At 49.5% G+C, this 20,293-nt stretch overlaps 1 protein-coding gene across 1 annotated transcript; it reads right to left on the reverse strand.

The window, feature by feature from the left end:
• Positions 1 to 654: 654 nt before the first annotated feature.
• Positions 655 to 19,880, reverse strand: FCRL6 (Fc receptor like 6). The gene is made up of 10 exons (XM_065941875.1): positions 19,847 to 19,880; positions 13,562 to 13,582; positions 11,199 to 11,465; positions 10,399 to 10,683; positions 9,994 to 10,269; positions 9,501 to 9,626; positions 5,627 to 5,692; positions 4,937 to 5,008; positions 821 to 852; positions 655 to 744 (listed from the first exon to the last, which is right to left on the reverse strand). The coding sequence occupies exons 1-10, from the start codon at positions 19,875 to 19,877 to the stop codon at positions 655 to 657; spliced, it is 1,266 nt and encodes a 421-aa protein (XP_065797947.1). The 5' UTR covers positions 19,878 to 19,880.
• Positions 19,881 to 20,293: the final 413 nt, after the last annotated feature.

A 20,293-nucleotide genomic window follows, 5' to 3' on the forward strand; every position in this document is an offset into this window, starting at 1 on the left:
TTCCACGGACAGAGGAGCCTGGTGGGCTACAGTTCATGGGGTTGCAGGTCGGACACAACCGAGCAGCTGACACTTTCACTTTGTTCATTGACACCAACTCAATGGACATGAACTTGGGCAAACTCCAGGAGATGGTGAGGGGCAGGGAGGCCTGGCATGCTGCAGTTCACGGGGTCGGAAAGAGTCGGACACGACTTAGCAGCTGAACAACAACAGCCTTCATTGAACACTCTGGATGTGGACTGCATTGACTCCCCTCCTTTCCACCCCTCTAGTCCTTCCTCTTCCTCACCCTCCCAACTGTCTCTTTACCAGGCCGGTTCACACGCAGTCCATTCTCCTTGAATAAACCAGACCAAGCAATCAGGCAGCCCAAATGATCGCTACTGATGGACAGTATGAAACGAATTGATATCCCTTTATTAACAAGTAGATCTACAACCCTGTATCCTTTTGAACACTAAGGGATAAAGGAGTTTTCTCATGTGCTCCACAAACGGGGGTGCTTGCTGCTAGGTTGGGGAACTGGAAGACACAAAAGAGGCGGGGGTTCCCTGGCCTCCGGGGGTGCACTGGGGGCTGCGGAGGTGTGTGTGTTGGGGGTGGGGGATGGCGTTGCTAGCAGAGGGGCTCCTTGCGATCACTGGTAGGACCTCAGTGGGTCCTGCTTCTTCTATTTGGCTCCTTGTCTGGACCCTCGCTGCGCTGCGGGCGTCTCACCTCAGCATAGATGACGGAAACGTCCTGTGGGAGAGTGGGGTCAGGGTAAGGAAGCCGACGTCACACAGAGGCGGAGACAAGAGCAGGAGTCCCATCTCACCTTGTCCTGCTGGGCTGGCTGGGCAGGCCTGGCTGTGGGGGAAGAGCGGCATTCAGGTTAGGGCCCTGGGCTCACGGGGTGTTCCCTTCCCACCTCCTCGCTGCCACCTTGAGAACGCGGGCTGGCAGGGTCTGGGCTGTGCCCCGGTCACTTCTCAGGGCCTCTCGCCCTCAATCTGAAAACAGGTGGAGTCAGGAGACCCCAGATGTGCAACCTGAGGCCGCTTACTTGGCCTCTGAGCCTCAGCTGCTTACACCAGGAAAGGGTGGTGGTGATGACAGTGACTGCCTTGTAGGATCCCAGCGAGAAGCAGGGGAGCCGAAGTTCTCCAAGATACTTCTAGAATAACTCCTCCATTAGACACCTGTTCTGCATGGGGCAACCTTTTAGGTGTGAGAGTGATATATCTAGTCTATCTAGTATATAACAAACAGAGGTCTAATTCTACATCTCTAATCTCACATCAGTCCTGTCTAGCAGGGGGTATTGGTTCCTTCTTGCATGGAGATGAGAAAAACCGAGGCTCAGCGAGGTGAATAACTCTCCACAGTCACTTCCATAAGAAGTAGTCTGTGCTAAATCGCTTCAGTCGTATCTGACTCTTTGTGACCCTATGGACCATGTCCTTCCAGACTCCTCTGTCCACGGGGTTCTCCAGGCAAGAATAAGAATATTGAAGCTTAGAGGATGTGAAGCATTTTCCCACTGACAAAAATTCCAGCATCTTGGAGCATAAGGGCTCTCTTTCCTTTGGGTTTCAGATCCCTGCACCCACCATCAGGTAAAACCTGTTCAGAGCTTGAGTTGGAAACAGACCACCCCCACCCCCACTCCTGCCTTCATCTTTGTTGTCTGCAAGGATTAAAGGATCCCATTTCCTCATTTCCCTTATTTTGCTTGTGAAAACCATATAGTCTGCGGTTGGCTTCTTCTTTTTTTTTTCTTTCTTATGTTTAAATCCTCACTGTGACTCTCCTCAGGAAGGAACTGTGCCCGCGTGAGCTTCCCATCTGCCTGGGCATGTTATGGCAGCAGCTGGTCAGGTCCCGAGGGAAGAGCCCTGTGTCCCAGAGACTCCTTGGCTTTCCACTTTCCCTAATGTGGGGGAATTGTGGCGGTGGGGGAGCAGAGCCCCTAGCCTGATTCAAACCCATTTTATAGACCAGGAATTGAAATCTCTGTACAAGTGAGACATAAAAGAAAGCTCCCTGTTTTTTAACACCTATTGCGTACCAGCCATTCTTTATGGTTTCTACAACCCAGGTTCTATTCCTAGTCAATCATAATAATTTTACAAAGTAGCCATTATCTGGGCTTCCCTGGTGGTGCAGCAGTGAAGAGTCTGCCTGCAGTGCAGGAGCCACAGGAGACTCAGGTTTGATCCCTGGGTGGGGAAGATCTCCTGGAGGAGGGCATGCCAACCCACTCCAGTATTCTTGCCTGGAGAATTCCATGAACAGAGGAATCTAGTGGGCTTCAGTTCATAGGATCTCAAAGAGTTGGGCATGACTGAAGTGACTTAGCATGCACACATTCAGGCATTATCTACGTTATAGATTAGGCTCAGAGAGTTTATATAACTTTCTCATAGGCACACAGAACGCAGAATCAAGTTCTGAACTCAATTATGACTGACTCAGAAACTCAAACTTTTCCCACAATTCCATGTTGCCTGTTTGTCTGTTTGAGAGAGGACTAGCCTTCCCCATTCTGCCATCCTCACTGTCGTATCTGTGGCTGGGGTTCATGGTCTTTTTGGCTCCGTCTTAGAGCTGGGACTGTCCTGTTTAGACTTATATCTGGTGGCAGAGACAAACTATCATTCTTTTTCCTTTGTTCCTCCACAATGCTCAGAAAAGGGCAAACAAACAAACAAAAACCACCTCCCTAGTTGGGATGGTTACAGTGAAGGTATGGTGAAGATGATGTTTATGATGGTGAGATCTGATAGAGTGTCTGAAGAACTATGGACAGAGATTCATGACATTGTACAGGAAGCAGTGATCAAGACGATTCCCAAGAAAAAGAAATGCAAAAAGGTCTGAGGAGGCCTTACAAAGAGCTGAGAAAAGAAGAGAAGCTAAAGGCAAAGGAGAAAAAGAAAGATATACCCATTTGAATGCAGAGTTCCAAAGAATAGCAAAGAGAGATAAGAAAGCCTTCCTCAGAGATCAGTGCAAAGAAATAGAGGAAAACAATAGAATGAGAAAGACTAGAGATCTCTTCAAGAAAATTAGAGATACCAAGGGAACATTTCATGCAAAGATGGGCACAATAAAGGACAGAAATGGTATGAACCTAGCAGAAATAGAAGATATTAAGAAAAGGTGGCAAGAATACACAGAGAACTATACAAAAAGAATTTGATGACCCAGATAACCAGTGGTGTGACCACTCATCTAGAGCCAGACATCCTGGAGCCCAAAGTCAAGTGGGCCTTAGGAAACATCACTATGAACAAAGTTAGTGGAGGTGATGAAATCCAGCTGAGCTATTTCAAGTCCTAAAAGATGATGCTGTGAAAGTGCTGCACTCAATATGCCAGCAAATTTGGAAAACTCACCAGTGGTCACAAGACTGGAAAAGGCAGTTTTCACTCTAATCCCAAAGAAAGGCAGTGCCAAAGAATGTTCAAACTACTGCACAATTGCACTCATCTCACACACTAGCAAAGTGATGCTCAAAATTCTCCAATGCTCAAAATGCTTCAACAGTTCATGAACCGAGAACTTCCAGATGTTCAAGCTGGATTTAGAAAAGGCAGAGGAACCAGAGGTCAAATTGACAACATATGTTGAATCATCAAAAAAGCAAGAGAGTTCCAGAAAAATATCTACTTCTGCTTTACTGACTATGCCAAAGCTTTTGACTGTGTGGATCACAAAAAAATGTGGAAAATTCTCAAAGAGATGAGAATACCAGACCACCTGACCTGCCTCCTGAGAAATCAAGAAGCAACAGTTAGAACTGGACATGGAACAATGGACTGCTTCCAAATTGGGAAAGGAGTACGTCAAGGCTGTATATTGTCACCCTGCTTATTTAACTTATATGCAAAGTACATTATGTGAAATGCTGGTCTGGATGAAGTTCAAGTTGAAATGAAGATTGCTGGGAGAAATACCAATAACCTCAGATATGTGGATGACACCACTCTTATGGCAGAAAAGAAAGAACTAAAGAGTCTCTTGATGAAAGTGAAAGAGGAGAGTGAAAAAGCTGGCTTAAAACTCAACATTCAAAGAACTAAGAACATGGCATCTGGTCCCATCACTTCATGGCAAATAAATGGGGAAACAATGGAAATAGTGACAGTCTTTATTTCTTGGGCTCCAAAATCACTGCAGATGGTGAGTGCAGCCATGAAATTAAATGATGCTTGCTCCTTGGAAGAAAAGCTATGGGAAACCTAGATAGCATGTTAAAAAGTGGAGAAATTACTTTGCCAACATAGGTCTGTCTAGTCAAAGTTATGGTTTTTTCAGTAGTCATGTATGAATGTGAGAGTTGGACCGTAAAGAAAGCTGAGCACTGAAGAAGTGATGCTTTTGAGCTGTGGTGTTGGAGAAGACTTTTGAGAGTCCCTTGGGCTGCAAGGAGATCAAACCAGTCAATCCTAAAGGCAATCAGTCCTGAATGTTCATTGGAAGGACTGATGCTGAAGCCGAAGCTGAAGTTCCAATACTTTGCCACCTGATGCGAAGAACTGACTCCTTTAAAAAGACCCTGATGCTAGGAAAGATTGAAGGCAGGAGGAGAAGGGGACAACAGAGGATGAGATGGTTGGATGGCATCAGTGACTTGATGGACATGAGTTTGAACAAGCTCCAGGAGTTGGTGATGGACAGGGAAGCCTGGTGTGCTGCAGTCCACGGGGTTGCAAAGAGTCGGACACGACTGAGCAACTGAACTGAACTGAACTGATTTTCGACATACTGGTGTTTGTGGTGATGGTGGTGGTGAAGTCGTGAAGGAGGAGAGATGGTGGTGGTGAAAGTGCCAGTATTTATGATGATGGTGGTCAGGGTGATGATGGTGGTAGTGATACCTCACCCTAGGCCCCAGACTTCCCCTTTACATTAACAAAGATGTCAAGATTGGCCAGAGATCACTTACCTTCATGCTCCCTTGTGATTTTATAAATCTCAGAGTAGATAACTCCTTCATTGGTTTCATTCTGGCGATACACTGAAAGAAGGAATGCGGCTTAATTAGGACCCACCTGCTCTCCCACCTCGAGACCTAAGTGTACTGAGGACGCGTATGGAAGGAAGCCAATCAGGGGTTGTGATGCTGATAACCGGCATTGGGAAGTGGTCATTAGTGTGAGATATCTGGCTTGGCAGGAGGACTGTGCCCCTGGTGCAGGTTCTAGCAGTTTCCCCATCCCTAATATTGTTCAAACTAGAGGTTTTTTTTTTTTTTTTTTTTTTTTTTTTTGTAAAAAAGGTAGTGAATACATTAGTTTCTGCAAACCCCAGCTCTGTGGTCTGAAAGCAACCATACACAATATATACCCAATGTTCCTTGCAAAAGTACTTGGTGGACCAGATTTGGCCCATGGGACATAATCTGCTAACCGTTGGCCTAAACCTCCCCCCGGGGGCTGGGATCCCTTCCTGCTTCCCTCTCCCACCACCAGCTCCATACCCTTGCTCCTCAAGCTCTCCCCGGAAGCCTCCTGCTTTCTTCTCCAAATGACTGATTCCTGAGACTCAGGCGCATAAGCCTTCTTTCTCCCGACTCCCCTGGAGAGGCCCTTCTCTGCCTTTGTGGACAGATGCTGGTCCAGATGCAAGTCCTTACTGTTGACATACAGCGGGTGCTGCTCTTCAACTGGGGCTGAGGGTGAATTCCGGGGTGGAAGGGGCCCTAGGATGCAAAGGTGTGATTCACTGGGCGCCCTCAAGAGCAGACTGGGCAGAGGGTGCAGAGTCCACTTTACCTTTACAAATCATATACAATTTCCTTTAAAAATTGTATAAAATATTTAAAAATTAAAAAAAAGTGTCAGTAAAGGTTGCTGGGCTTCCCTCATGGCTCAGATGGTAAAGAATCTGCCTGCAATGCAGGAGACCTGGGTTTGATCCCAGGTGGGGAAGATCCTCTGGAGGAGGGCACAGCGACCCACTCCCATATTCTTGCCTGGAGAATCCCATGGACAGAGGAGCCTGGCGGGCTACAGTCCATGGGGTCACAAAGAAACAGACACAACTAAGAGACTGACACAACAGTGGGTTGCTGGAGGTCTGAGACTGGTTTGTTGATGATTGTTAATCAACAGGTCTGGACTTGGTTAATTTTTATGGGATGCGTCTTTTGGGAAAAAAAAAATACCCTAGTGGATAGGATGGCTCCATAGGAATCACGAACTGGAGGAAGCAGGGTCAGAAAAGATGGGTTACACCCTTGCGTTGAAACAGCGCAGATCCACAAGTCAGGCCGCTTTTTAGAAGGAGGAAAGCTAATAACTTTGACAACACACCATGTGCCAGAAACACACCAGGACCAGGGAATTCAAATACAACATCTACTTAATAGCAAAGCTCCTCACCCAGGGACCAGCAGAGAGCTGGATGTCAACAAAGCACCCTTTCCTAAGTCTTTGGTGTCTGACATTCTTCACAACCACCTTGCAAAGGTTAATACTATGATTTCCATTTTTTAAAAATGAGGTGATTGGTTGGGAGAGGTGACTTCTTCAAGGTCACACAGAAAGCTGGTGGAGACAGAATCTTAATCCAGTGTGTATGTGTTTTCTCTATTAGCCTGCCGCCTCTGTGATAGCAGGCATTTCCAGAATTTTAAAAATTACGTCCTGGGATGGGAATTGGGTCACAGGTGTATTTGAGAACACCCAGTTCATGCCTGGTGTCCAAGAAGTATTCATCAGCTCTAATAGCAAGAACGCATCAGAGTCATTAGGTAGCGCCTTTGGACCTGGCTCCTCCTGTAAAACGAAGAGGGCATTTGTGGAGACTCAGAGAGGCCCCTGATTACTAAACATTCCCTGATGCTCATCTGTCAAGGCTGTGATTCTGAGTTTTCATTCCCAAAGAGCTCCATGAATTTGATGGAACTGTGTTTTATGGGAGGCGTGACAACAGGAAGTAAAATGAACACTTAAAAAACAGCCAGAACTTGTACACTTATGTAAGTGCTACTTTGAAGCAGACCTCATGTATGACCACATCCTAGTTCTAGTGATTCCATCATTGGTCAAAACGCTTTGAAGACTGCCTTCAGAGATACAGTCTGCGGGATGTTTTCATTTCTTGAGGAACAGATATGCTGTCTGGAAATGATTATGGGTCTTGGAAAGTTGAGCATGGAGAAAAAAGTTGTTGGACAGTGTTTCTTGGGTAACTGTGGAATTTGGCCTGAAGATGGTTTTCTGAGTGACATTCTAAAGAAGGATTTGTGCCCCTGAGATTCTGAAATGGTAAGACCTCCACTGAGAGTCTTATTTTCGCGAGAGACAAGTTTCTTATGAAATGGAGCCCACGTGCTCACAGGCTGACGGTGGGGGTGGGGTGCGGGGTGGGAGTGAGTGGGGAGGCGGAGTCTCCATGTGAAGAGGGGTGTCCCTTTGTGCCCTGTGAAAGGCATCTTCTTAAAGATCTCTCACCAGTGACTGCTCCGCCACCATCTTGTTTGGGGCTGGGAGGGAGAGGACTGATGCGTTGCTTTGCCTTTAATGCTTTGACCCAGAGGTGAGTGGGTAGGAACAGCCGGGTTCCTGAGGCCAGGCCCGGAAGGAGGTTTTTTGCAGGTGCAGGGAGAGGAGAACTCACGGGTCATCAGCTCACGGCCCCTACTCCTGCTGCCTCCCCATCTAACTCTGGGCCTGCCTCCCTCTCTCTCCTACTGCACCGTCCTCAGTTACTCAGCTGTGTCTAACTCTTTGCAACCCCAGGGACTGTGGCCCGCCAGGCTTCTCTGTCCACTGGGCTTCTCCAGGCAAGGATACTGGAGTGAGTTGCCATACCTCCTCTAGGGCATCTTCCCAACCCAGGAATCAAAGGTCTCCAACCCAGGTTTCTCACATTGCAGGCGGATTCTTTACCAGCTGAGCCACAGGGAAGCCCATGAATACTGGAGTGGGCAGCCTATCCCTGCTTCCCTGACACCAATTACTTTAGCCCTTGGCAAGTAGAAAATAAAAATGTTGCCCCTGCGGGAGGAAGAAATAGGTTGATTTGAACAGCTGTAGGTGCCCTAGGAATAAACTGGCACCAAATAGCTTTGGCACTGGGAGCCATTTCCTCAACATGGCTTCAGGCAAACAAAGGTTAAAATCGGAATAACTTGGAGCCACCCAAGGTGATTGCTTTGAAAGTCGACATTCATGCTTAATTATCATGACCAAGACAGGAAGAGGAGAAAAGTCTTAAATTTCAAAACACATAGATTACCTAGAAATTCCATTTATCTAATTATTTTCACTTCTTTCTCCCCATAGAAAGGGGAAGTTGCTCAGTCGTGTCCCACTCTTTGGGACCCCATGAACTATACAGTCCATGGAATTCTCCAGGCCAGAATACTGGAGTGGGCACCCTTTCCCTTCTCCAGGGGATCTTCCTGACCCAGGAATCGAACTGGGGTCTCCTGCATTGCTTGCAGATTCTTTACCAACTGAGCTATCAGGGAAGCCTCTTTCTCCCTCTAGAATCCTCTGCCTATAGCATTACTCTCATCTGATTTTTTGTTGTTGTTGTTGTTCCACGAAAGCACGTTATGGATTTATTTCAAGAGTACATATTTCAGTCTTTAAATGCTGTTAAGAGAAACGAGGCTTGTTGAAATGTAAGTTGGAGGCGGGCATGTGGTAGACAATATCTTATAGGATAGTTTCACATCTCATCTTAAACTTAACTAAACTTTTTATTTTCAAAGACTCTGATCAGAGGAATTAGAGAATGGATAACAGGAGCAAAGGCAGCTTGGGAACCTGCCAGGAGATGTGTTCAAACTAGAATGAGAACGTACTGAGCTCCCACTCAATGCCAGGCTAATACATTAGGTATGAGATAGATGTTACCTCATTATCTCAGACCTTACAACATCCCTAGAGGGAGACATTTAGTGAAGCTTTGAGGAAACTGGCCCAAGGTCTCCGAATTAGTAAATAGCAGTGCTGGGACCAGGCCGCTCCCCAGTCCTTCCTGTCGAGCTGACATACATGGACACTCACCCAGAGCCCAGCACAGCACAGAAGTGTGTGTGCGTGAGCATGCGTGTGCAGAGTTCTCATGTCCTCTTTCTCCCCTAAGTGGACCAGAGCTCCCCTGACTTCAAGGAGACAGTTGGAGGCCTTGGGTTTGTCACAGTCACAGTCACAGCCACAGACTGTCTTTCAACTGTGAAGGACACTGGTCAAATGTGAAGCCAAACTGGTCTCGTTTGGCTTGTAAGAATTCCTCTGTTTGTGCCTTATTCATTCCTGAGTGTGCAGCCGCGTGTTTGTGTGACCGCACCAACACTCTCCTGGGTGTGTGTGAGTTCTGGAAGCTGTGAGTGTCCCTCCGTGGGCCCCTTTGCGTGACATGTGAAGAAAAGTCCCTCTGCCCTCCAGTACCCAGAAGTAAGCAGCCAGTTCCATAGATTCTGGCTTTCCAGTGGCTGGATTGTGCCTGGCATAGGGATCCAGTAACCAAGAGGGCCAAAAAGAGTTACTAACCGTTTTTCCTCCAGGGTCTGAAATACCCCAGAAGTGCAGCAGCAATGACCATCATGGCAAGCAGGCTTGCAAGCAGCCCAGGAACCAGCCAGTTCCTACTGGTGGGGGCAGATAAGACCTGAGGATCTGGGGGGGTGAGTAGAGGTGACCATGAGCATTGAGGATGAAATTCACAAATGCACCCCAGACAAGTGGGAAACACCTGGCCTGAAGAAGCCTGGTCAATGGGAATGAGGGATGGACCAAAGGATGTCAACGTGGATAGGCAATACCATGGCTGACCATGTGGGCCCCCCCCCACCCACCCGTGGTATCCCCTCCCTCTCTATGAGCTTCACTCTTTCCCCGCCAGGTTCAGTGGATATAATCCCAGCAGGGTCATTGCTCAGTCAGGCAGTGCCTGCTCTGGACCCAGCCCTGTGCGTGGCATGGCAGGAGGAACACAGAACAGTGAGGTCCAGGGCTCAGAGCCCAGCTGGGGGACAAGACCTACCATCCACAGAGAGTGTCTCGGGCTCACTTGTCTCTCTGGAAACACGGTTCCCGGCCTCGCAGGAGTAGCTCCCAGCATCCTGCTGTGACATCACCCGGAAGAGGCAGGAGGCGGGTCCCCCGTGGGGAGCCACGTGGTTCCGCAGGACGTCCCCATTGAGGTGGAAGGAGTACAGGATCGGAGGGGAGCCCCTCTGGGCCTCACAGAGGAGCTCCACCTCGTCCCCCACAACTAGGCTGGTGGGTCTCAGGGTGAGCAGAGGACGGGACACGGGAGCTGGGGAGCACACAGTTGGGGGGTCAGTGGACTACCCAGGGTCCGCCCTTAGGGACCCCTCCCCACCCAATCAGGGGCCCACTGCCCACAGTCCAGGCGTCTAAGCGGTGTCTCCGCTCCTCCACTTACTCCACACCCTGAGCTCCAGCTGAGGGCTCCGTTTCTGGACCCTGCCACCCTCAGGGGACGCCTTGCACCAGTAAAGCCCAGAGTCTCCCTCCTTGGCTGCTGGGATGCGGAGTTCCGGGTGGGGGCTCCTGTTCTGCAGGGTGTGGCCGTCCTTGTGGAAGGAAAAGAGCAGCCGCCAGGCCAGCGTCTGACTGTGCGGCTTCGTCTGGCATCTCAGGGTCACAGGTTTCCCCTCGCAGAGCTCGTGAGAGGGGAGGGCCGTCAGCACGGGAGGCAGGAACCACTCTGGGGAGAGGCAGCCGGGGGCTCAGGATGGGAGTCCGGACAGTGAGGCCCGGGGAGGCTGAGGTCTGAGCTTCGGCCCACTCCGGGCCCCACGGGAAATACCGTCACCGTCTCCCAGCACCTCACCGCTCATCCCACCCACAAACACTGAAACAATGCCCACGCTCCCAAGCCCCTCTGTGGTCCCAGAAAGCCAGACCCGGAGGGGCCTTAGCCGTCACCTAGTCCCCAGAGGGGAAGAGTATGGCTCAGGGTCTCAAGGGGGTGGTGAGTGTCAGGGCATCTTCCACCTCCTTCCCTGACTCCAGACATGTCCCGTGGTGGGGGAGGGTATGTAGACAGCCTCTTGGGCATCTCAGGGCCCTGCCAACTGACCCAGCAACAGGGGCAGCCAGAGGGAGGGGTGCAGCCCTGAGCCCTGCTGTCCTCTAAGACCAGGCCCCTGAGCAGCACCCTGAGCAGCACCCTAACCATCCCACCCCCCTAACCATCCCACCCCCCAAGTGGTGACTCACCTTGGACTTGAACCGTGGCAGTCCCTGAATCCCATGAGTCCATGTTTCGGGTATATTTCACCCGCCCAGTGCAGTTATAGTGGCCACTGCTGTTAGCTGTTGCTGTCCCCAGGAAGAGAGGCCGGTTGTTCTTAGAGAAATGGAGGAATTTTCCATCTCTGTAGTATGTCACCTGGGACAGCTCTGCATTCTTCCTTCCCCGGCATCGCAGAATCAGTATATCCCCCTCAAACACGAGGTGTGGCTGGGCTTGGAGGCTCAGCCAGACTGTAAGATGAAGGAACAGGGTCACCCTGGAGCTCTGGGTCCCTCAGTCCGTTTTCTCCCTCTTCCCCAGCCTAATCCCACCCTCCACCCCACCCCTCTCCTGGGATGGAGGCTCCTGGATGGCACCTTCACAGTTGTCACTGTCGCCAGCTCGTCACGCCAGACCAGGGCCTGCCCTCTGCTTTCCTCCACCCCCTTCCTCTCTGTTTCCTCTGCCCTTCTGCTCTTTCCCTCCGCCCCCCTCTCCCTCCTCTTCTCTCCCTGCGCCTTCTCTCTGGCCGCCTTCCCTCCTACCTTTCTTCTCTCCATTCTTTTCCCCCCACATGACCAGGGATGGGACCCTTGCCCTCTGCAGTGGAAGCTGAGTCTTAACCACTGGGCCATCGGGGAAGTCCCCCTCTGTTTGTTTTGCAATGCACTCTCCCCTGCCACCTTGGCAAGCTTGAGGCAAACTGGGTTCCTTCCATGCATCGTTCTTCTTTGTTCCTTCTGAATGGATCCCCATTCTCCTAGTCTGGTTCCTTCTCCCCTGGTGACCCCAGCGCAGCTCTTTCTGCAGTGTCCACTTTGGATGGTAGGTGCACCCCTATCCCCAGAGGGGAGCTGAAGGAGTGGGTGTTGGACATGCCATGGCCTGGGCTCGCTGCCCCTGCTTCCCTCATCGGGCTTCCCCAGGCCCAGCCTCCATCAGCACTCCCAGCAGCGAGGTTCGTCTCCACCACAGTCACGGTGTGGGATCTGCCCCCTCTGTCCTCATTTCTAAAATGCCTTTTATGCCCTGATGTGAACAAAAGAACTCCTGGGGACCCAGCATCATCTGCAGGGCAATCCCAGACTGGCCTGGCCCTGGGACACCCGTCCTTGGCAAACCAGGTACCGCTGGTCCCAGACAACCTCAGAAGCCTGAGAGTAATGATGCGCAATCAGATAGGGAGCTCGAAAAAAGAGCCACAGCACATCCTACCTTTGCCTGGCTCACCTGGATCCCTAGGACTCTTATTCACACCCAAGAATTAGTGATGCTCACAGCGCAGCTGAATTACAGGCCTTGCTTCCTTGGCTGCTCTTTCTAGCACCGCTAAATATTGGTTTGGAATCTTCCTCTTGAGCATCACAGAACATGTCCCTAGAGGTCAAGATTTCACAGGTCAGAGTTTTCACCCACTGACAGAAGCTCCATGGCGGTCAGTGGGACAGGATGAGCGGGAGGGCAAAGGTGGCCGAGGGAGAAAGAAGGCGGATCCACAGACAGAGATGCCTGCTTCCTGGAATGTTAGCGGGAAGGGAGCGAATTCAGACCTTGATGAATGGGGATGGCAGGAGCTCCAGAGCCACACCGAGAGGAGACTTATAAGGGAGCGGATGGAGGCCTAGAGCCCTTCTTCCAGAACTTGAAGTCACCCTGTAACTATCCTCGGCCAGAGACAGTGAAGTCCTGGGTTTCTCCTCTTCCTTGGCATTAGTGAAGACTCCTGAGGATAAGGTCTAGGCTGGTGCTGCTCTGAAGGTGTTGCTGGGCTCCTAATGTTGTTCAGTCTGCCAGTCGTGTCCCACTCTGCAACTGCATAGACCTGAGTGTGCCAGGCTTCCCTGTCCTTCACTCCCTCCTGGGGTCTGCTCAAACTCATGTCCAAACTCATTTCTAGCAATACTTCATGATACTAGAAAGAGCAGCCCAGGAAGCAAGGTCTGTCATTCAGCTACACTGTGAACATCATCAGTTCTCCTGTGAGCCAAAGAGTCCTAGGGATTCAGGTGGACCAGGTGAAGACAGGATGCTCTGGGGCTCTTCTTAGAGCTTCCTAGTCTATTACTCATCATTACTCCCAGGCTTCTGATGCCATCCAACTATCTCAATTTCTGTCGTCCCCTTCTCTTCCTGTTCTCAATCTTTCCCAGCTTCAGGGTCTTTACCAATGAGTTGGCTCTTTGTATCAGATGGCCAAAGTATTGGAGCTTCAGCTTTAGCACAGTCCTTTCAATGAATATTCAGGATTGATTTCCTTGAATTGACCCAGTGGCCCTTATTTTACCTATCTATTAAGTTTTGGCCCAGAGACACCCTTGGAGATGAAAGAGACATGGACAAGACTTACCAGTTTTCCCAACACCGGGAACTGCAAGAGAAAAAAAGTGATAGATTAAGTAGCAGAAGGAACTTTCTGACAAGGAAGGGCCTGTCACCTTATAAATAGATGCTAACATTCATTCAATCAGTCAACCACCCAGCCCCCTAAGCACATAACTATCTAAGCCACCCCACCTCTCACACACCCAGCCACCCAGCTATCTAAGCAAACAGTCACCCAGCCACTCAGCCACTCAACTTTTATGGTGGACCTACTGCCTGGAATTCTTTGCCCAATCTCAGTTCAAATATTACCCCCTTAGACAGGTCTTGCTGGGCTTCCCAGGTGGAGCTCATGGTAAAGAACCTGCCTGCCAATGCAGGAGATGCAAGAGACACGGGTTCAATCCCTGAGTTGGGATGATCCCCTAGAAGAGGACATGGCAACTCCAGTATTCTTGCCTGGAGAATTCCATGGACAGAGGAGCCTGGCAGGCTACAGTCCCTGGGGTTGCAAAGAGTTGGACATGACTGAAGCAACTTAGCACAACTATCAAAATACCCTGTCGTGTTACCTTCAGAGCACTTCTCATCATTTAAAATTACCTTACTGTTAAATTGTGTACTTGTAATCACCTGTCTCCCCCACTCTGTCTAGAACTTAAGCTCCATGAGAGCAGGTCCTCGGCCTGTCTAGTTCACTGGCGTATTACCTACACCTAGGGCCCGTGCCTGGACTATGGTCTGTGTTCAATAAGCATATACTAAATAGATGCACGAATGCTTCCCCCACTCGTGCAGGGCAGGGAACAAAAAGCAGAAGACACAAGACTAGATTCTTGCACTATTGTGCTTGAGGGGCCTGTTTACACGTACAGAAGGACTCAGCAAAGCAGGACTGAATTCCTGTGGCCCATCTGCCCACAGAGCTCTGGGGAATAGAGTATTTGGAAGTGATCATAGGAAGGAGGTAAGAATAGATTGTGTGGATGTGATCATAGGGAGGAGGTGAGGTTTCCCTGGAGGAGGTCATTAAACGACTGTGGGGCATGGACAGGCAGCTTGGATGCATGGGATGCAGACCAGAGCCTCACACCATGTTGCAACTTGTATGCATTGCACTAATGCTTCTAGACGAATGAATGCTTGAGGAGAGTAAGTGGACAGGAAAGTGTTAGTTGCTTAGTCATATCTGACTTTTTGTGACCCCCATGGGCTATAGCCTGCCAGGCACCTCTGTCCATGGGATTCTCCAGCAAGAATACTGGAGTGGGTAGCCATTTCCTTCTCCAGGGGATCTTCCTGACCCAAGGATCAAATTCAGGTCTCTTGCATTGCAGGCAGATTCTTTATGATTTGAACCACCAGGGAAGTCCAGGTGGCCTGGAAAGAGAGGCCAAACCACAAGATGATGACAGATGCGGTTAGTCAGGGGTGATCAGCCTAAAGGATGAGAGACCCTAAACTGAGGGATGGAGTTGGGTATAAAGCAGTGGAGATATTCTGGGCTTTGGGGCAAGAGGCAAAAGAATGAATGAGGTGAGTGGGCTGAGTGTAGTCAGTCCAGCTGGGCCCCAGGCATTGACTTGTGCCTTTCTTTGCTGGGTGCTGTGCAGAATCCTGAGAAATGCAAGAATGGTCTTGGGAGGGGTGGGTGAAGATCCCCTCAGCAGATCTGGCATGTTCAATCACAGGCTATCATGCTTGCTGTCCACATGATTTGGGACATATTCTCTACCTACTCAGCTCAGGTCAGTTCCGCTGCAGGTTCTCAGGATGTATAAGATTATGAGCCCATCCCTTCATCTTCCCCTGCCTCCAAACTAAGTGCATATTCTGTGCTCTTGGTGTAGTGGGAAGCACATAGGCTTTGCAACCAGATGACGTGGGCTGATTTCATAAGTCCATCTCTTTCTATGGGAACTTGCACGGGTTGTTTAAAGTTCAAGAGCCTCCAATTCCTGGCTCTGTCTGTATAGTGGAAATGACAATGAAACGGAGCAGGACCGTGTGTGTGGTCCTTGCCCCTCCCACCACCAGGTTCTCTGCTTGCCATTTGCCTCTGGAAAACTTTAGTCAGAGAATAATCAGAGAAGTGAGAAAGGCTGAAACAAAGGAAAACAGTTTCAAAGGGGACCAAATAATAATAATGTAGTCATTAAGCATAGTCAAGGGCCTTTAGTTCTGTCTCAAGGGCTATAGATAATATTCTGAGCCATATCCTGTGAGCTGTCTTATAGATATGAAACTCCAGGTGGAGAAATTAACTGCATGATGACCAGCCTGTGCCCAGGACGTGAGCTGCCACAATGTCAAGAACTGACCGCAAAGAAATGGGAACAAATGGACCCCAAAACTGAAGATTAACTGGACCTAAAACAACCAAGATGATGGCAGTCAGACCACTGATGACCGATTTGAAGATGACTGTCAGAGATGACTGTGCTGTTTCTGTGTGTAGCCCCCACGCCCCACTCTGTCTGTAAAAGCTCTCACCCACTGCTTGTCAGAGGGGTGTCAGCCTTTGGACAGATGTCCGCCACCCTCTCCCACAGTTGCTGGCACCTGAAATAAAGCACCTTCCTTTCCACCAACCTGGCCTGCTTATTGGCTTTTGAGTGGCAAGCGGCCAGACCCCCCCATGCATACCTTTCAGTAACAATAAGTCATTTCTCCCTTACAGAGCAGTTGCATAGATTATACCGACCCCCTGCCTGGGGAGGTGGTTTCTGTATTAGCTGAAAGCAGAAAGAAGGCCTGACCTCAGAGTGACTAAGACCTCACTGGGTAGTGATGCCTCCCCTTCCTTTCCCTTCCCCACCAGAAAACAGTTTTGCAGCTACAAAGTGATGAACAAACAAGCCTGAGGTGACGGATGCCTATAACAAGAGGGTAGGCTCCAGTGAGCATAGATGCTTCAGATGAGCTTGTGCCCCAGATCCCAACGGCTTGCTCTCCAGGGCATTGCAAGGCCTTGGGGTTGCGGTTACAGAACCGCTGTGTATAATCAAAGTGGCCACCAACTGGGGACACAGCAGATGACACCTGCTTACAGCAGTTCCTATGAAGAGAACCCGAGGCTTCGGTCAGGTACAGGCTGAAGATGAGGTGACACTGTGATGTGAAGCCAAGAGCTACCGTAAAGCTGTGGAGTCCTGCAGGGCGGAGGTCACAGCCCCAGTGAACTCTGCACTCACTGGGCACTTTGGGAGGGATGAGAACGCCCAGCTCCTGACCCACCGACAAAGCTTATTGGACCGAGCAGACCAGGGCAACGAACTGGGCCTAGAAACCATTTACTACTAGGGGACTTGGCAGACATTTATCTGAGGAAGATGAGATAGAGTAAGGATAGTCAGTGGCCTTCGAATACCTGATGGGCTAAGCTTAAAAGAAAGGAGAGACTCGCTACTTCATAGGCGGCCTTCCTGACCCAGGGATCAAACCGGCCGTCTCACATCTCCTGCATTGGCAGGCAGGGTCTTTGCCACTAGCACCACCTGGAAAGCCCTCATAGGGCAGAAGTGGAACTAGTTAGATCAGAGAGGCAGGTTTCAGCTCCACACGAGGAACTACGTCACAGTAAATCTCTACCACGCTGCAACATGCTACCCTGCCAAGGGGTGGCATCCACGCACCGGGAGAGCTGTGTATCACGGATGCTGTGTGCATATGGGGGGTGGGTTCCAGCATGAGGACTGAAGCTGGCTGACGCACAGCTCAGAGGAAGATCAAGATTCATCGCCTGAATTTTAAATACATCTCAGTGTGTGTTAATCAGTCAGTCGTGTCTGACTGTTTGCAATCCCACGGACTGGAGCTTGCCAGGCTCCTCTGTCCATAGAAATCTCCAGGCAAGAATACTGAAGTGGGTTGCCATTTCCTTCTCCCAGGGATCTTCCTGACCCAGGGATTGAACTCAGGTCTTCTGCATTGCAGACAGATTCTTTACCATCTGGACCACAAGGGAAGCCCAAAGACATCTTTAGCACACAGCCATGTACCAGCGTGTTCAGTGACAGGGCTTCTAGCCTCTAGAATCTGTGATAGCCAACACTAACAACAGGTACCATTTGTTGTGTGACCATGTCCTGCCAGGCACTTTAAATGAATATAATTTCTAGTTTTACCTGATTAAATTCCAACTACATCCAGACTTGAGGTAGGGAGACAGAACAGAGAAAGCACAGGACTTGACGAAATGGGTTGGGTTTGCATCTCTGTTTCGCTTGTTAGCAGGGTAATTCTGGGCAAGTTTCTTAACATTTTTGAACCTCAGTTTCCGCAACTGCTTCATAGGGATAAAAATTAAGCCCTCCCCTATAACGACTCTGAGGGTTATATGAGATAATGCATGCACTGTACATTCAATGTTTTTTTTTCTCCTCTGTCTCTCTGGCCACATCTGAGAGGAAATAGCACTTGAGAGGAAATAGCAGCTTTACCCTTACGGTAACTTCATTGTGACACTTTCAGCCAGGGGGTCCGAATTGCAGGCTGGCTTTCTGGGGTCCTGAGCATCAGATGTGACTCAGTCCTGCTTGGGTTTCCCATATGCCATCGAATTAGTCAGCCAGTCACTGACTGTCCACCTCTCCTCCTTTGCGTTCCCCCATCCAGATCCTGGGCTACACGCCGGGAAGCTCTTAGGTTTTTATCTAGTCAAGTCCAAGGACTCTATTCCTTTCACAAGGAAGGGACGTGCCCTTAAGAATCTCCCTTCTGGAGTGTATCCAGGCACGAGGCCATCCTGTCTCTGCCCTAATGTGAGCACTGACCTTCTCACTTGTCCAAATGACCATTCATAGAACACAGGGCAACATGGTGATGTTGGGGAAGGAAGAGCCCTGAGTGGAACAAGTATTTTCTTCTCAGAGGCTAAATTTCCACAAACTCGACCCAGGAAGGGGGTGCTTTTAGGAATGCTTTTGCTTTTCAGGGCTTCCCTGATAGCTCAGACAGTAAAGAATCTGCCTGCCATGCAGATTCTGGATTTAATCCCCGGGTGAGGAAGATCCCCTGAAGAAGGGAGTAGTTATTGACTCCAGTATTCTTGCCTGGAGAATTTCATGGACAGAGGAGCCTAGCGGGCTACAGTCCACTGGGTTGCAGAGTCAGACATGACTGACTGACTAACACATTTTGCTTTTCTGGTTCAATGAAAACAAACATCTGGGACCAAGTTTAAAACAAAAAGCAAGTCAACTCAGAAACTGTGAAGTGAAGTGATCTACGTGCCCAGACTCATTTCTTTTGAGTGTAGCATCTGACAATGCCTGAGACTGAGCTGAATCTAGGGGAGCCGAGTAACCCACCCCCACTCCAATCCTCTGTCTGGAGACCAGTCCCTTCTGGCATCAAGGAGAGCACTATGGATTCGGAAGAATGGATTTGAACCTTCATGTAGGTCCCCATGGGCTTCCCAGGTGGCTCAGTGGTAAAGAATCTTCCTGCCAGTGCAGGGATTCAGGAGATGCGGGTTTGATCCCTGGGTCAGGATGATCACCTGGAGAAGGAAATGGCAACCCACTCCAGTATCGTTGCCTTGGAAATCCCACGGACAGAGGAGCCTGGTGGGCTACAGTGCATGGGGTTGCAAAGAGTTGGACACGACTGAGTGACTCAACCACAGCAACAATAATGATAACATGGGTCCCCATGGGCCAGTCAGACCCAAATCAGAACCTCCCCCTGACAGAGAGAGGAAGTAGGTGGAATAGGAATGGTCATTTTGAAGAGGACTTTGGACACTCAGAGCATAAACCTCTTGACTAGGGAAGAAGTCCAGTCATTATTGACTGGTTCTAAGAAAAGGCTGAGGCTTCTTAAAAATACATCTCCTTGTAAAACCCCACGTTTAGCTCCGCTTGCTGAGCAAAATGTGTGGAACTGCCTTTGGTCCACTTCCCTCATCCTTCCTCCACACCCCAGCAGCCCCCTTTCCTTCTGTGATTTTAGTTTCCTTTCAAGATAGACCTGATGGATATTTTAACTTGATTTCACAGGGTGAAAAATGTCATTGGAATTCAGCATGTGATTTTTTTTTTGGCTCCCTAAATTAGCTTTGACACATCAAATGGTTGCCCTTCCAAGGACCCAGGAAAATGGGGTAGGAAACCCTGGGGCTCCCCAGATGGCCTCATCCCCATCACTCTCATCCCCATCACTCTCAAGCATACCCATGTGCACACACTGGTCTCGAGCTCTAGCCATAAACCCACTTGAACTAGGAAAGGTGAAATAAGGAACTCTGCATCTCAGGAACAACACAGTCTTTGGTGCCCAGGAGAGGCCACTGGCGTTGGTGACTTACCAAAGAGCAGAGCAACTGTCCAGAGCAGCATGGGGCCCAGCCTGGCGTGGAAGAGGGTACACGGGGCAGCCCGAAGTCAGGCGCGAGGATGGCAGGGCGAGCATCTAGGTCGCAGGCCCAGGGGTGGGTGGGTGACCCCCTCTGACGTGGGTTGTGTTAGCGCTTGATAATCTAAATACAGGAAGTGGGGAAGAAACTAAAAGCTCATTTTGGTATTTCTTCTTTGCTAGAACGAGCGCAACACAAATGAATTTTCTTGACCATAAAGGATAAGGTAGTCAGATAAGCCACTGGCAAGCACTTTATTGTTTTCTTAATATATATATTTTACTGAAGTGTAGTTGACTTACAATGTTTCAGGTGCATAGCAAAGTGACTCAGTTACACATATATTCTTGAAATTATTTTCCATATAATTCCCTGGGCTGTACTGTAAACCTTTGTTAC

This window comes from Muntiacus reevesi, chromosome 1 (assembly GCF_963930625.1).
Source record: "Muntiacus reevesi chromosome 1, mMunRee1.1, whole genome shotgun sequence".
In the NCBI taxonomy this organism is placed as follows: Eukaryota; Metazoa; Chordata; class Mammalia; order Artiodactyla; family Cervidae; genus Muntiacus; species Muntiacus reevesi.

Bases quoted from the DNA above. Each gene is read 5' to 3' on its own strand.
- FCRL6 (XM_065941875.1), bottom strand. From the start codon at position 19,877: ATGCTGCTCTGGACAGTTGCTCTGCTCTTTG. The intron at 10,684-11,198 runs GTGAGTCACCAC...GCCTCTCCCCAG, and splicing joins TGCCACGGTTCAAGTCCAAG to AGTGGTTCCTGCCTCCCGTG. The intron at 5,009-5,626 runs GTAAGGACTTGC...TCCTTCTTTCAG, and splicing joins GCACCCGCTGTATGTCAACA to TGTATCGCCAGAATGAAACC.